At 41.4% G+C, this 17,440-nt stretch overlaps 1 protein-coding gene across 1 annotated transcript; it reads left to right on the forward strand.

Moving 5' to 3' along the window:
• Positions 1-5,310: 5,310 nt before the first annotated feature.
• rplp2 (ribosomal protein, large P2) lies at positions 5,311-17,440 on the forward strand. The gene is made up of 5 exons (XM_023995970.2): positions 5,311-5,421; positions 13,665-13,788; positions 13,931-13,979; positions 16,991-17,077; positions 17,307-17,440. Exons 2-5 carry the CDS (start codon positions 13,666-13,668, stop codon positions 17,384-17,386), a joined length of 339 nt encoding a protein of 112 aa, XP_023851738.1. The 5' UTR covers positions 5,311-5,421; position 13,665; the 3' UTR covers positions 17,387-17,440.

Here is a 17,440-nt window from a genome sequence, read left to right on the forward strand (position 1 = left end):
GATTGAGGTCAGGGCTTTGTGATGGCCACTCCAATACCTTGACTTTGTTGTCCTTAAGCCATTTTGCCACAACTTGGAAGTATGCTGGGGGCATTGTCCATTTGGAAGACCCATTTGCAACCAAGCTTTAACTCCTGACTGATGTCTTGAGAAGTTGCTTCAATATATCCACATCCTTTCCCTCCTCATGATGCCATCTATATGTGAAGAGGCACCAGTCCCTCCTGCAGCAAAGCACCCCAGAACATGATGCTGCCACCCCCGTGCTTCACGGTTGGGATGGTGTTCTTCGGCTTACAAGCTTCCCCTTTATCCTCCAAACATAACGAAGGTCATTATTGCCAAACAGATCTATTTTTGTTTCATCAGACCAGAGAACATTTCTCCAAAAAAGTACGATCTTTGACAATGAGTCGTCATAATGCTGTATCAAATGTACATGATCCTAGGGGCATTGAAACATGTCACTGAAACATGCATGAGAGCACCAGCTGTTCCAGGCGACTGTGTGATCACGCTCTCTGCAGCCAATGTGAGTAAGACCTTTAAACAGGTCAGCAGTCATAAGGCCACAGGGCAGACAGATTAACAGGACGTGTACTGCGAGCATGCGTGACCAACTGGCAAGTGTCTTCACTGACATTTTCAACCTCTCCCTGTCCGAGTCTGTAATACCAACATGTTTTAAGCAGACCACTATAGTCCCTGTGCCCAATAACACTAAGGTAACCTGCCTAAATGACTTACCTACCCGTAGTACTCACGTTTGTAGCCAAAGAAATGCTTTGAAAAGCTGGTCATGGCTCACATCAACACCATTATCCCTGAAACCCTAGACCCACTCCAATTTGCATACCACCCTAACAGATCCACAGATGATGCAATCTCTATTGCACTCCACACGGCCCTTTCCCACCTAGACAAAAGGAAAACCTACGTGAGAATGCTATTCATTGACTACAGCTCAGCGTTCAACACCATAGTGCCTTCAAAGCTCATCACTAAGTTAAGGACCCTGGGACTAAACACCTCCCTCTGCAACTGGATCCTGGACTTCCTGACGGGCTGCCCCAGGTGGAAAGGGTAGGAACAAACACATCTGCCACACTGATCCTCAGCACAGGGGCCCCTCATGGGTGCGTGCTCAGTCCCCTCCTGTACTCCCTGTTCAATCATGACTGCATGGCCAGGCACGACTCCAACACCATCATTAAGTTTGCAGATGACACAAAAGTGGTAGGCCTGATCACCGACCACGACGAGACAGCCTATGGGGAGGAGGTCAGAGACCTGGCCGTGTTGCCAGGACAACAACCTCTCCCTCAACTTGATCAAGACAAATAAGATGATTGTGGACTACAGGAAAAGGAGGACTGAGCATGCTCCCATTCTCATCGACGGGGCTGTAGTGGAGCAGGTTGAGAGCTTCAAGTTCCTTGGTGTCCACATCACCAACAAACTACATGGTCCAAGCACACCAAGACAGTCGTGAAGAGGGCACGACAAAACCTATTCCTACAGGAGACTGAAAAGATTTGGCATGGGTCCTCAAAAAGGTTCTACGCTGCACCATGGAGAGCATCCTGACTGGTTGCCACACTGCCTGGTATGGCAACTGCTCGGCCTCCGACCGCAAGACTCTACAGAGAGTAAGTGCTTACGGATCTCTTCTCGTGGCTATAGAAAATCTGTGGGCAGAACTGAAGGCATGTGCGAGCAAGGAGGCCTACAAACCTGATTCAGTTACACCAGTTCTGTCAGGAGGAATGGGCCAAAATTCACCCAACTTATTGTGGGAAGCTTGTGGAAGGATACCTGAAACATTTGACMCAAWTTAAACAATTTAAAGGCAATGCTACCAAAWACTAATTGAGTGTATGTAAACTTCTGACCCACTGGGAATGTGATGAAAGAAATAAAAGCTGAAATAAATAATTCTCTCTACTATAATTATGACATTTAACATTCTTAAAATAAAATTGGTGATCCTAACTGACCTAAGACAGGGAATTGTTACTTGGATTAAATGTCAGGATTTGTGAAAAATTTAGTTTAAATGTATTTGGCTAATTTGTATGTAAAATTCCAACTTCAACTGTATGTATATAWGACTAGTGTGTAAAAGGTGTTTTTTGGTGTCTTTCCAATATACACTGAGTATACCAAACATTAAGAAMACCTTCCTAATATTGAGTTTCACCCCCCTCAATTAGTTGGGGCATGGACKCTACAAGGTGTCGATGGCATTTCACAGGGATGCAGGCCCATGTTGACTCTAATGCTTCCCACAGTTGTGTCAATTTGGCTGGATGTCATTTGGGTGGTGGATCATTCCTGATACACACAGGAAACTGTTGAGCGTGAAAAACCCGGCAGCATTGCAGTTCTTGATGCAAACTCAGGTGCCTGGCACCTACTACCATACTCTGTTCGAAGGCACTTAAATATTTTGTCTTGCCTCTGAATGGCACACATACATACACAATCCATGTCTCAATTGTCTCAAGGCTTAAAAATACTTATTTAACCTGTTTCCTCCCCTTCATCTATACTGATTGAAGTGGATTTAACAGGTGACATCAATAAGGGTTCGTAGCTTTCACCGGGATTCACCTGGTCAGTCTATGTCATGGAAAGAGCTGGTGTTCTCAAAGTTTTGTATACTCAATGTATAACTCTTATTTGAATTTAATGTAATATCTMATTTTGTTCTTGTCTATAWCTGTTCTGTTCTTTGTCATGTATTTCTAAGTTTTATGTGGACCCCAGGAAGAGTAGCTGCTACATGTGCAGTAGTTAATGCGGATCATAATAAACTAAACTAAACTGGTTTAGGATCAGAAGAGGCTAGGGCCGGTCCTGGCCATTCTGCCACCCTAGGTGAGACAAAAATATTGCCGCTGCCCCCCACCCCACCGCATAACTAAAATATTCACAGTAAGCAAAATTACGTTGAAAAGACGTCTAAAATACGTATTTTCCAGACATTGAAGTTCGGTTTAATTTAGGTTCTGAATGAAAGGTGGAAATATGTATTTTCCTGGATGTTGAAAATAMATATTTTCCAGATGTAGCAATCRGGTTAATTTTTGTAATTTATAGACGTCTATGTTTGGACCAAAATAAGGCTGGTCCAGACCGGACCAAATCTGAATCAAACATAGAGACTTGGTACAGACCAAAGATCTTTGTCTGCAGACATTGAAATCAAGGCCTATGTTTGGGTCAAATCAAGACTGGTCCAGACCGGACAAAAAGCCAACGTCTTTGGACGTGGAAATCAAGGCTGGTTTGGACTGCACCAATAAAAAGACGGCTGGTCTGGACAGGACCAAAAAAAGACATCCAAAAGACGTCGGCGTCGGTCCGTGCTTACTGGGGTGTAACCTACCATRCCGGCCTTGTAATGAAATTTTATGAATGCCCATCCATGTGGTAGGCCCACCGTTTGTAAAACAGGCTGTTGCATTGGCTTKATTAGTCCTGATTCCTGTGACTAATCAATTTGGTTATTTAAGCTCTGAATATCAGCTACCCAATTTCAGCTACCCATCATCAAAAATGTATGGATATAAACTTGAAATCACTGATCAAGACAATGTAGCACACGGGGTGAAACTCCTGTACAGCAGTTGTGAGTAGCCTGATTATCAATTCCATATTGTCCATTTTACTTCAACCTGTCCTGTTTTWAGGATATGTTGTTTGTTAATATGTCAGCAAATGTTTTATTTGATTGGGCACCATTTAGGTTAAGCTATTTGATCTGAGAAACCTGCATGATGTAAAAAGTGTTAGTCTCATTGTCATATATTTCATCTCCAGCCTGTAGGCTACAGAAAAGGCCACATAYTCTTTCTACCATATACTWTATCTGCTGCTACATGATTTATGTTAGTTGGATGGAACATTGGTGGAGCGTGGCAGCGATTTGTCTCTCCAATAGCACCCTGTAGAGACGYGCTGGCAATGGACATACAAAATATTTTGCACCCCTGCCTTTGACAAAGTGGGCACTGCTTATCTTATTTGACACATCCGGCCGTGTTTGGGAGTCCCATAGGGCGGCATACAATTGGCCCAGCGTCGTCCGGGTTTGGCCGGGGTAGGCTGTCATTGTAAATAAGAATTTGTTCTTAACTGACTTGCCTAGTTAAATTTAAAATATTTAAAAAAATTATCACAAGGCGACATCAGCGCTCACCTAAAAAGCCCATATGCCACTGGTTGAGAGAAATTGTCATTGTTTTTGGGCAGAATTATATGAGGKTTTATGTGTTGTTGGAGCTGYRTCTTGGTCAGTTTAGCTCAGAAAATGCTGCACTCTTTAATCTGCCGCTATAGGCGGTTGCTTAATCCTGCCTAATGAGCGGGYCAGCCTTGGATAGGGCCAAAGTAGTGGAATAGTGGTGAGGTTTTACCTCCAACRTATGTTTGTGGACCGCCATAATACCATAGAAGAAGACCCTCACTCCTTGTTTATTCTCAAAACCCATTGGATAGAAAGCCAGAGGTCCCGCCYCTCTGACCTTCTCCTCCAATGGGTTTTGAGAATAAGGCAGGAGAGATGAYGCGAGGGCTCTGATTCATGTGCAGTTTTGATGAGTCTCCAGATCCTTTAGCTCACGTAGCAGACAAGACCTGCTTTATGAGATGCTACAAACCCATGGGAGGATTAGACAGACGGGTATACAGATAAGATTTACTTGGGTCCCAGCCCATGTGGCGGTGGAGGGGAACGAGGCAGTTTATGTACTGGCTAAACAAGCACTTAGTAGTGGGGATGTTGATGTTGTARTTTCAATGAGCAAGGCAGAGGCAAAAATCCTGATATATACAGTGATGATGAAGAGATGGCAGGCGCAGTGGAATAGAGATACTAAGGGCAGTCATTTATTTCAAGTACAGAGGAAAGTCGGGGAGGGGCGGCAGGAAGGGACAGAAGAGAAGAGGATATTTTTATACGATTAAATGTGAGACACAGCCGGTTGAACAAGACCTTAAATGTGATAGGAAAGCATCCAACAGGAAAGTGTGATTATTGACAGGAAACMGAGACCGTGGAGCATGTATTGCTACAGTGTGGGCAGTATCAGAGGGAAAGAGACGCTGAGATCTAGTATGAGGGAGAAGGGGATACAGGAAATTAGTTTAGAGTATATTGAGTTGAACGTCATTCGATATAGTCTCAAATATTTTGTTATCTTTTTTAAGAGCGACAGKGCTGGCAGGTAGGATTTAGTTTCCCCCCTGTCTCTAACCCACACTCCAGTAAAGTAGGTGGCGGTAATGCACCATAACGTTGGATGCCAACTGCCGATAAATCCCACCGAAGAAGAAGAAGACGACGCGAGACTCCTTCCCTCTCTCCCTTCCAGAAAATTCAGCGTGACTGACGTTTCGTGTCTCAATAGACTTAAAGTAAGTTCATCTTTATAATACGTTTTAGACCATAAAACGTTGATTTAGTGTTTGCAGTATTATAGTTAAGTTGTACTAATGTTCAACCATATTGTCAGAAGTCATTCTGTACAACAGGAATGTACTACTTTAGCAAATAAAGAGCACGTGCTAGTGTTCAAAGCTAAGGCCGAGAGGCTAACGTAAGCGAGCTACACTAGCTGCTAACATGACACCATTGCATGAAATATCATTAGCACCRCGAACACATGTTACAGTCTGTGTGTGAAATCTTACTCCTTTCATAACATTTTTACAATTACCCTTTTGTTGCATCATTGACCTGAGTTTTCACATGTGTCTAGTGAAATGCTAACTTAACAGCTAGTTAGTTATTAGCCGCGCATGCTCCGATACTATCCCTCTCTGGTGCTTGCACGGCATGCTAGCTATGCATTTATGACAGTAACCTGGTCTTTATTAGTTACCACGGTCATAATTATGGCAAAACCCCAGCTATTTAAAAAATGTACCCTTAGCGTAACCCTAACTTTAACCACACTGCTAACCTTATGCCTACATTTTAAATTAAGACTAAAAAGCTATTGTTTCATAATATMGAGCCATTTGTGACTTTGTAGCAGTGGTAACTAGTGACAACCTTAGTTTGGTAAACGCTGAACTAGCCAACTAAGTTCTGGGGACCCCAAGGAGTGCACATTTATTTTGTTGCMCTAGCACTAGACAGCTGATTGAAATATTCAAAGCTTGGATGTTGATTATTTCTTTATATATAGTTTTTATTAAAAAAAAAATTAAAAAAAATCAACTGTGTTGTGCAATTGCAAAACCAAAATGTTCACCCCATGGGGTCCCCATGACTGAGTTTTGGAAACCCTGGGCTAGGTAACAGACATTCAAGAAATGACCAGTATTTTATTAATTAACTGATGCAAGAACGTAGATTATAGTCAGTGTTTTCCTCTAGTGCTGCTATACAGCTGATTATGGACACATTTTCAGCYGAGTACTTTTTCCACTTTGCTAGTCAGAAAAAAGTCTGCTGGGAACTCTCCTGCTAGAATGCACAAAATGCATCTTCTAGCAATCTGTTTATAGGACAGGTGCCTGTCAGTCACAAAGTGAGCGCTGACAGGGAAACGGCTGGTTTGACAGTCTGTGTCCTGCCTCTCGGTACCTGGGTAAGTGTTGTGTGGGCTGTTGTTGCAGTCAAATTTCTTTACATAGGAGGACAGAGCACACTAATGCCAACTGACACATTGGCCGTGAGACGCATCACATGGCGCTCCTTATTTCTCACGAGTTGAGGGATTTACTGCTTTTATTTTCTAATTAATCTGCTATATGCGGTGCATAAACTTCTCAATTGTGCCTCAATCATTTTTGAATTCGTAACATATGATATGCGCCTGCAATTCCACATTGTAACTGCAGCAGCTTCACCAGGGAGAGCCATAATTTTCTTGCCACCGCACTAAACTGCGGCAGATTGAAGCTTGGTTTAGTGAGGGTTGTGGACCAAAGCAATTGGATGCACGTTGGTGAGGAAATTCCCCAAATTATTTGAGTGTAGCCACGGCAGACTGGRCAGGAGCGTTTGTTCGCTGATCAAATTTTATGGCCTGAATGCATAGTGCCAACTGTAAAGTTTGGTGGAAGAGGAATGGTCTGGGTGTTTCCTATGGGTGGGCTTGGCCCTTAGTCCGGAATAGGAATCTTAACGCTACGCATACAATGCATTCTAGATGATTGTGTTCCAACTTTGTGGCAACAATTGGGGAAGGCCCTTTACTGTTTCCAGCATGACAATGCCCTGTGCACAAAGTGACGTCTGTACAGAAATGGTTTGTCAGATTGGTGTGGAAGAACTGACTGGCTGCACAGATCTTTTACTCTCCTGCTGAGTATGACTGTATGTTCTTCAAGCTTGAATTCTAGGTATGAGTCCCCGTGCCAAGAAAGTGAAGGTAACCTGCTAAATGACTATCGCCCCTTGGCACTCATGTCGGTAGCTTGTGAAGTGCTTTGAAAGGCTGGCACGGTCACATCAATACCATCATCCTGGAAACCCTAGACCCACTCCCATTCGCATACCGCCCCAACAGGCATTCGACAGATGACGTCAAGGTCGCATCTCCACATGCAATTTCCCCACCTGGGACAAAAGACATATGTGAGAATCGCTGTTCATTGCACTAAGTCAAAACAACACACAAAAAAAAACAAAAAAAAAAACAAAAAAAAAAAGAAAAAAAAAAAAAAAAAAAAAAAAAAAAAAAAAAAAAAAAAAAAAAAAAAAAAAAAAATAAAACAGCTCAGCGTTCACACATAAGTGCCCAATAGCGTCTACACTACGTCGACACATTCCCGAGCCAGCAATACCATTCCTGTCTGACACATGCACACCACACATCATCTTGTCTGACACATCCAGCAACCACATAGCATCCTGTCTTGACACATCCAATCATCAGTCATCCTGTCTAGAACAATTAAAGAACGACAGTGCGGGTTGAAAATGGCCGTCCTAAGAGAGACACGAGTGATCGGCGGGTGTAGGAAACGTATTTTTGATAAGTGTGGGGTGGGCAGAAAGCAGGTCCATCGATCCTATTTAGATAATATCCATATTTAGAGCTAGGATGTAGAGAGATGACTGATGCTTAGTTCATGCAAAAATAAGCTAAGGTCCTCTGGGACTGAAACACCTCCTCTGCAACTGGATCCTGGACTTCCTGAATGGCCGCTCCCAGGTGGTACGGGTAGGCAACAACACATCTGCTGCGCTGATCCTCAGCACAGGTGCCCCTCAGATGTGCATTCTTAGTCCCTCCTGTACTCCGTTCACCCACTACTGCTTGGCCAAGCACGACTCAACACATTAACCTCTCTCTTGGGTACGTGAGGCGTTAGCGTCCCACCTCTTAAACAGCCAATGAAACTGCTGGGCGCCAAATTCAAAAACAGAAATATTCATATAAAAAATTCAGAAAACAAAATATTTTACATAGGTTAAAAGATAACTTCTTGTGAATCCAACCACGTGTCAGATTTAAAAAATGCTTTACCGGCGAAGCATACATTACGATTATTTGAGAACATAGCCCACTAGACAAATCATTACAAACAGTAACCAGCAAAGTAGAAGAGTTACACAAGTCAGAAAGAGATAAAATTAATCCCTTACCTTTGATGATCTTCATATGGTTGCACTCAGCAGCACATTACTCAATAAATGTTCCTTTTGTTCGATAAAGTCTCTTTATATCCAAAAACCTCAGTTTTGTCCGCAGCGTTTTTCAGTAATCCACAGGCTCAAACGCAGTCAAAAAGCAGACAAAATCCAAATTGATCCATAAAGTTCATAGAACATGTCAAACGATGTTTATATTCAATCCTCAGGTTGTTTTTAGCCAAAATAATCGATAATATTTCAACCGGACAATATGTCGTCATTTTAAAGGTAAACAAGAATGCTATCTCTCGGTCGTGCGCATGAAAAAGCTCTGACACTTTAGGGTCCACTCATTCAGACTGCTCTTACTTCCTCATTTTTCAGAATACAAGCCTGAAACAATTTCTAAAGACTGTTGACATCTAGTGGAAGGCATCAGGAACTGCAATTTGAGTCCTAAGTCAATGGATACTGTAATGGCATTGAATAGAAAACTACAAAACTACTTCCCGAATGGATTTTTCTCAGGTTTTCGCCTGCCAAATCAGTTCTGTTATACCACAGACACTATTTTAACAGTTTTGGAAATTTAGAGTGTTTTCTATCAGTTATATACCAGTTATATACCAGTTATATGCACATCAGATCTTTTGGGCCTGAGAAGCGGGCAGTTTAATTTGGGCATGCTTTTCATCCAAATTCCGAGTGCTGCCCCCTACCCTAGAGAGGTTAAGTTTGATGACGACACACAGTGGTAGGCCCGATCACGACAACGATGAGACAGCCTATAGGGAGGAGGTAAGAGACTGCCAGGACAACAACCTCTCCTTCAACATGAGCAAGAAAAAGGGCTGATCATGGACTACAGGATATGGTGGGTCGTACATCGACAGGGCTAAAGTGGAGCGGCTCGAGAGTTTCATCACCAATAAACTATCATGGTCCAAACACACCAAGACCACAACGACAACACCTTTGCCCCAGTAGACTGAAAGATTTGGCATGGGTCCCCAGATCCTCAAAGTTATACAGCTGCACCATCGAGAGCATCCTGGCCAGTTGCATCACCGCCTGGTATGGCAACTGCTTGGCAGCCGACCGTAAGGCGCTACAGAGGGTAGTGCGTACGGCCCAGTACATACGGGCCAGCTTCTGCCATCCAGGACCTATATACTAGGCATGTCAGAGGAAGCCCCAAAAATGTCAAAGCCTCCAGTCACCCAAGTCATACTGTTCTCTTTTGCTACCGCATGGCAATCAGTACCAGAGTGCCAAGTCTTGGTACAATTCATAAATGGCCACCCGGAGTGTTTACATTCCCCCCCCTGTTTTACACTGCTGCTACTCGCTGTTTTATTATCTATGCATATTCACTTTACCCTTACCAACTTGTACAAATTACCTCGACAACTGTACCCCCAGACATTGACTCTGTCACGTTACCGACCGGGGAAAAAAGCCTCTTTATTTTTTAATTTGTACATATTGAGAAAAAAAATATGACCTGCATTGTTTAAGGCAGGGGTGTCAAACTCATTTCGCATCGTGGGCCACATACGGCCTAGGAGATGTCAAGTGGGCCGCACCATTAAAATTATACCATACTCTGCTATAAAAACCAAAATATCATGTCTTTCCTTTGTTTGGTGATAAGAAGCACAAGAACATTAGGAAAATATTGAAATTTAATGAAACTATCCTTTTACAAAACATTTCATGAACACCTATATTTCCTTAGACAAATGTGCAATTTACTTTTTATCATTCACAAATATGCATTGCAACTGATCCCACTGATGTACAAAGGCAAACAACTTTATTGGTACTGAAAAATATAGTAATGCACTTTAAGATTAAATGAGACTTTTAAAGAAAGGACCCGGCCAGCATTCGTTAATCTTATCTCTTCTCAGTTGTCCTTGCAAGCCGTCATATTTTTCGCTGTGATGAGTCTCTAGTGGCGTCGAATATTATATTCTTCATATCGAAAACTTGTTGCAAACACACCAAGCACGAAGGTTTTCCGTGCATCTCTGTAAATAAATAGGACGTGGTCCATTTTTCTTTGAAAATTCTACACTCCTTATCTACTTTTCTCCGTTTGGATAACGACATTTTGCTAATGAGGGTGTTAGCGGAGAGGTAGAGACCAAGGTATTAACAACGTCGTAACAAGCAGCAGATGGCGCATTGATACCGTCTGCCTTTGTTTACAGTCCTGTCTCAGTGATGCAGCTTGTCTTCTACTCTGATGGAAAGAGTGCGCCCCTTAGCGGATAATCCATGAATTGCAGCGAATTAAAAATATTAATTCCATGTCTTTTATGCATTTTTTCCACTTTCAAATTATCCTGCGGGCCTGATCGAACCTCCTTGGGGGCCGGTTCCGGCCCGCGGGCCGTATGTTTGACACCCCTGGTTTAAGGGCTTGTAAGTAAACATTTCACGGTAACGTCTACACCTGTTGTATTTGGCGCATGTGACAAATACAATTTCATTTGATTTAATATATTTATTTATAAAAAAAATGGATAGAAGACTAAAAACACCCGGAAATCGTCTCCAAGATATTCCCACTCATAATAGAGACGTGATCATGTACGAATGTAAGCAAGATTTGAAAGTATTGGGTTATAGTCAAATAGTATATCTGTTTTCAATTTTTTTTGTAATTAGCTTTAAAACATTTTTTTTTGCCGTTGGGGTTTACCCAGACGCACAACCCCACCGACTAGGTGTGAAGCCAAATGACTCCCAAGATACAATCTTCAAAAGTGCCCAGGGAGCATGAATTTGAACGTCCCATATAATGTGGTAACGATGAGTCGAAATCATTTAGCCTATTGTTTTCTGACACATTCATGTATTTTCTTTACTGGCCTATCGGGTAAAGGTCATGCTATTTGTATTTGAGCGAGTCCTAACTTCTCAAGCAGGCTGATGCCTTCACACAGCAAACGCAAGCTGTCCAGAGCAAAAAGAAAAGTGCCCATCAATCTACTTGCTGAGCTTATTTATTTTAGGGGAAGTGATTTACAAAAGTAAACCTTCAATATTCAACATAATAGCACATTGCTGGCTACTGTTCCAAAATGAAAGATAAAAAAGACACCTGGCATTCATTTGGCTAGCCTACTGTAGCCATGTCGATAACAGTGTTGACAATGGAGTAGTCAGTCAACTGTTGCTTTTGTGTAGCAAAGCCCATGTTTAACACCTGCTTCATTCTTCAATCATACCTGTATTGCAGATAGCTGACAAAATAACTCTTAAAGAACCAGTGCAGTCATAAATAGAATTGTCTTGTGTTTATCTTATTGTACAACAGCTGATGAATAACACTGTAAAAGTGTGAAAACATTTGATCAGTGTTATTTCCTGATAGTTGCTGGTTGAAAATACATTATAGTATTAGAATGTACCAGAGGCCACCAAAATAAAGCTTGTTCTGCAAACATTTCTTAACCTGTCTAGGACTGCGGAACCCCTTGCCAACAGCCAATGAAATTGCAGGGCGCCAAATTCAATCAACATAAATCTCATAATTCAATTTTCTCAAACATACAAGTATTAGTAAAATTCTCATTAATCCAACCACAGTGTCCGACTTCAAAAAAAGCTTTTTGGCGAAAGCAGAACATAGCATTATGTTAGGTCAGCAACTAGTCACAGAAAGCATACAGCGATTTTCCAAGCAAAGAGAGGAGTCTCAAAAAGCAGAAATATTGATAAAATGAATCACTAACCTTTGATATTCTTCATCAGATGACACTCCCGGGACAACATGTTACACAATACATGTATGTTTTGTTCRATCAAGTTCATATTTATATCCATTAACCTCAGTTTACATTTGGCTTTGCCTCTAAAACATCCCATGAATTTGCACAGAGCCACATCAAATCACAGAAATACTCATAATAAACATTAATAAAAGATACAAGTGTTATTCACAGATTTAAAGATATACTTCTCCTTAATGCAACCGCTGTCAGATTTCAAAAAAACTTTACGGAAAAAGCAAACCATGCAATAATCTGAGTACAGCGCTCAGAGACATTCACAACCCAAGAATAGCATTATAAATATTCACTTACCTTTGATCTTTGTCAGAATGCACTCCCAGGAATCCCAGTTCCACAATAAATGTTTAATTTGTTCCATAAAGTCCATCATTTATGTCCAAATTCCTCCTTTTGTTAGGGCGTTTAGTAAACAAATCGAAACTCACGAGGCGTGGGCAAGTCCAGCGGAAATGTCGGACAAAAATTCCAAAAGGTTATATTACTGGTCGTAGAAACAAATCAAACGGTGTATAGAATCAATCTTTAGGATGTTTTTATAAATTTATGTTTTATAAATGTTCAATAATGTCCCAACCGGAGAATTCATTTGTCTGTGGAAAAGCAATGGAACGAGAGGTAACTTTGTCATGACTGCGCATCACGAGCCCGAGGCTGCTGGCAGACCTCTGACTTATTCCCCTCTCATTCATCCCCCCTTCCCAGTAGAAGCCTGAAACAACGTTCTAAAGACTGTTGACATCTAGTGGAAGTCTTAGGAAGTGCAAGATGACCCATACCCCACTGTATATTCAATAGGGGCTGAGTTGGAAAACTACAAACCTCAGATTTTCCACTTCCTGGTTGGATTTTTTCTCAGGTTTTTGCCTGCCATACTCACAGACATCATTCAAACAGTTTTAGAAACTTCAGAGTGTTTTCTATCCAATACTACTAATAATATGCATATATTAGCATCTGGGACTGAGTAGGAGGCAGTTTACTCTGGGAATGCTTTTCATCCAAATGTGAAAATGCTGCCCCCTATCCATAAGAAGTTAACCCCCCACCTCCCAGTACTGGGGAGCCTGCCTTACTACTCTTTCTATTTGGCTGGGTACTCCATGTGCTTGTGGAAAACACTGTAGCCATTGCTAATTAGGCTACTCATAACGTCACATGGACTCTGGGTAAGGCCAATTTGAATATCCACAGAATGCATGTCACGTAGACCAATATAGTTTATAATCCAACTAATAGTTTTTTCTTCTCCATATCTCTTGCAGAATGCGTTACGTGGCCGCTTACCTCCTGGCTGTGCTCGGTGGCAACACCAGCCCCTCCTCAAAGGACATCAAGACCATCCTGGGGAGTGTTGGAATCGAGGCCGAAGCTGAGCGCCTAGACAAGGTATGGCACCATTTAGGGAGATGCTGTCTTGTTTTGATAAGATAAACTGAGTTACTTTTGTTTCCTTGGACACTGTTGCACGATGGAGGCCTCGGTTTACACAGTAACTGGTGATGATTAGAACCTGAATTTGTTTTCACAGGTTGTCAATGAATTAAATGGAAAAGACATCAATGAAGTCATGAACTCTGGTGAGGCATTTTCCCTTATGTCTTTGATTTGACTCGTGWGTTCATGCATGGTCATAGCTAGAGAATTGTTAATGTTACAGATTGGCTAATGGAAARCATYGCAATGAATTTTTCAACTAACCTGTTCTTGGTGATACTTTCTTTGTTCTCGATTCGGTATATACCAGAGATTATTCAGAAAGATATTAAATCCACGTTTTATATCGAATGAGAAATGCCTCTTGCATTGGTGTAGATCTTTGTTTTTTGTCGCACTGTGATGCACTGTCATCTACGTCTACACGTGTCCGCATCGTGTAGAAATGACTAGTTCCTGCAAAGATGTTGGGAAATGCAAGATGTCTAGTATCTAAAATGGCAAGGGAACGGCTCACTTTGTGCAAAACGTGGATTTAATATCTTTCTTTGATTTTTGGAGAACCACCTGCAACTGCATGGACATTTATAAGATACTCTTTTTACCGAATCAAAAATGAAGAACGTATTGCCAAGAACGGGTTATGTTTCCATTAGCCAATCTGTAACGGGTTCGGAGCAATACATACCGTACATCCTGTTAACAATTCTGTAGCTCATTATGCCTGATTTACACTATAGGGTCAACCCAAACCGTACTGTTGGCTGAGATATTTTCTCAGTCCTTCTTGCTTCGGCACTATAGTGTGATTGGCTTTGGTCTAGAGCTGACCCCATTTAGTCGATTGTTTGGTCTATACGCTGTTGGTCAACCAAGATTTCTTTAGTCGAACAGTAGCAATTTATAAATACACCTGTCGGATTTCCTCTGAGTGGACTGATCCATTGTGGGGGACGTGGGGATGGCACAGTCCATCAGTCTAAGACGTGCTACTGWAATTGTATATGGTTATATTACATAAGAACAATTATATTAGGTCTATAATCAATAGCCTTACTGTTAAATGTGCTTGGCTTCATAAATCATCAATATATATACAGAAATAAGACAGATCCTGCTTCTGTTGCCTGTTTGAGTATTTGGTTAATAGCCTACTGATTCCATGAGCACCAARCCTCACACAACGACATAGCAAGTAAACCATTTGGCAAATTCGTTTGTTTTTACATTTTTTGCTTTGGGTAAAATAAAGGCTTTACCAAACAACTTCTGGTATGATTTATTTCCTGTTTACCATGTTCAAAATTGTCGTAAAAATTATATTTATAATAACAATTTTTGCAATTATGGTACGCTTATACTTAGTGTTTACATTGTTCCAAGTGGCCAGAAATGATATTAATCAGTTTGGAACACACAATATGCAAGCAGTGCTTGCTCCTTACCTTTTTCTTGAGCTCCAGTATTTTCCACAACTATTCACATTTATTCCCCACATCGTCTGCCTGCTGAGCAACCCTTAAATATTCCCCCGTTTCGAGGTAATTTGTCATGTCCTCTGCATCCATTTTGCTGTCACATTGAGTTATTTATAACCAATTTATTGATGTGATTATGATATGCTATAGGTTAGGCCCTATTGTTTCCTATTCAGATGGGATTAGTTTTACTGGGGGAGGTCGGATAATGTAATTATGTGCACTAGCACAAAACACCACATCTCTAATTTTTGTCCCGTCCGAATCTGTCAATACATGGCAGGAAAGTAACAATTCCAGACAGAATAACCTACTGTTTTTTTGCAAACTCCAAGGTCCTCTGATGGTACTAGCCCCGTGTGAATCGACATCCCTGTGTTTTGAGAAATGTCTGAGTTTGACAGCTGTTGCTCGTGGTTTGCGTAAGAAAACTAATCGATAAATTTAACTAAATGCTGCGCATAAGCTATATTTGAATGGCCTACATGTAACCTATCAACTTTCAGTGAATGTGTTTGTTTGTTTTGTGTGTATTAATTGAATATTGCCATATGCATCAGTAAAAAATATTGAGCCTATTTAATGCAACCCTTGCTGTTTAGTAGATCRCAAAGCAGCATGCAACCGAGCTAAACGTTTGGAAATGATAAGTTAACTTTCTCWTCCATTGCCTTAAAATGCATCAAGTGCAATTGYACTGTTTAGTTCACATCTAAAGGCTGGAGGGCATTTAGGGCRTACTGTGGWTCGCTAAAATATCCTAATGATTATGATCACACTTCCTCAATTCAAATATGATGGCGACACTATAGGAAAGATGGTTCGGKAWGGTTTAGAAACTCGRGAACCAAGCTAGAGTTATCCATGTGGCCCGATCACCTAGACATGTTGAAATACTGTATCTTCGCGCCTAGAATAAAAACTTCCAGRCTTCYGTCATAACTGTCAATTTATTTGRAAAAAAGAAAGAATTACAGGGGGCAGTTTGGGGGAAAAACAAATCCTGTCCAAATCATCCTCTGGAATAACAGACATTCTGAAGTAATAATTTCATAACCAACGTTCTCTAGTAGTACTAGTCCAGTCCTGTGGCGAATAGGTTTTTGGTCACGTGCATGCAATGCATACATGTCATGTAAAAGAGAGCAAGGGTTGAGGGAATGTTTTTCCAAAACAAATTGGGGATTTCGCTAAGAACTTCTGTCAGAAAATGGATGTAATTATTTTGCAGTTGTCCCAACACGGACAGCGCGATAAACACTTTGATGTTTGTGGTGGTCGCTGCAGCAGGGAGGAGAGAGGCAGCGGGTGCTTCACTCACTGTCTTTCTTACACAGCACAGCAAGTCTGAGCCCAGCACTATCAAATCAATTGGTGGTCAAACTCCCTCTAGTCATTTGTGTGTCTTRATTATTTCATCAGACAAGTTCAGTGAATATAGTTGATTTAATTAAAACRCATAGGATGTGTCAATATATGGAAAAATACACGTAAAAAAATGTAGACCAATCGATTGGTCAAAAGAACCGACGACTCTTGATCAAACATTTCTTTTTGCCAGGGACAGCCCTACTTTGGTCGATAGATTGCATATAGGCGCAAATGCCGTCGGTCATTCATTCACTGTTCACGTTAATTTGTTACCTGTCAATGAATTGGTCCTTTACKCTTTGCAGGCCTCTCTAAGTTGGCCTCCGTGCCAGCAGGTGGTGCTGTGGCAGCTCCTGCAGCTGGCGCTGCAGCTGGCACTGCTCCTGTTGCTGGTAAGATCAATCTCTCATGTCTCTCCTTTTGTCTCACATCACATTCCACAATAGGGTGCCAAACATTTCAATGGACTGAAACACATTTCTTTGAAAATAATTGCCTTAAATAACATAATTAGAGGAAAACGCTTGTGCTTGATATTAGACACTGTTATTCCATTTCTGGAAATTAACTATGCGGATAGACTCCCAAACATGAAGCTAACCTATGTTTGTGTGTCTGCAGCGGAAGAGAAAAAGGAGGAGAAGAAAGAGGAATCTGAAGAGGGATCTGATGACGACATGGGATTCGGCCTCTTTGATTAATTTTTCTTCCGTGAGAAGTGAAAAAACAATAAAATTTGAAATTGTTACCAGAAA

Source organism: Salvelinus sp. IW2-2015, linkage group LG11, assembly GCF_002910315.2.
Source record: "Salvelinus sp. IW2-2015 linkage group LG11, ASM291031v2, whole genome shotgun sequence".
Classification (NCBI taxonomy): Eukaryota; Metazoa; Chordata; class Actinopteri; order Salmoniformes; family Salmonidae; genus Salvelinus; species Salvelinus sp. IW2-2015.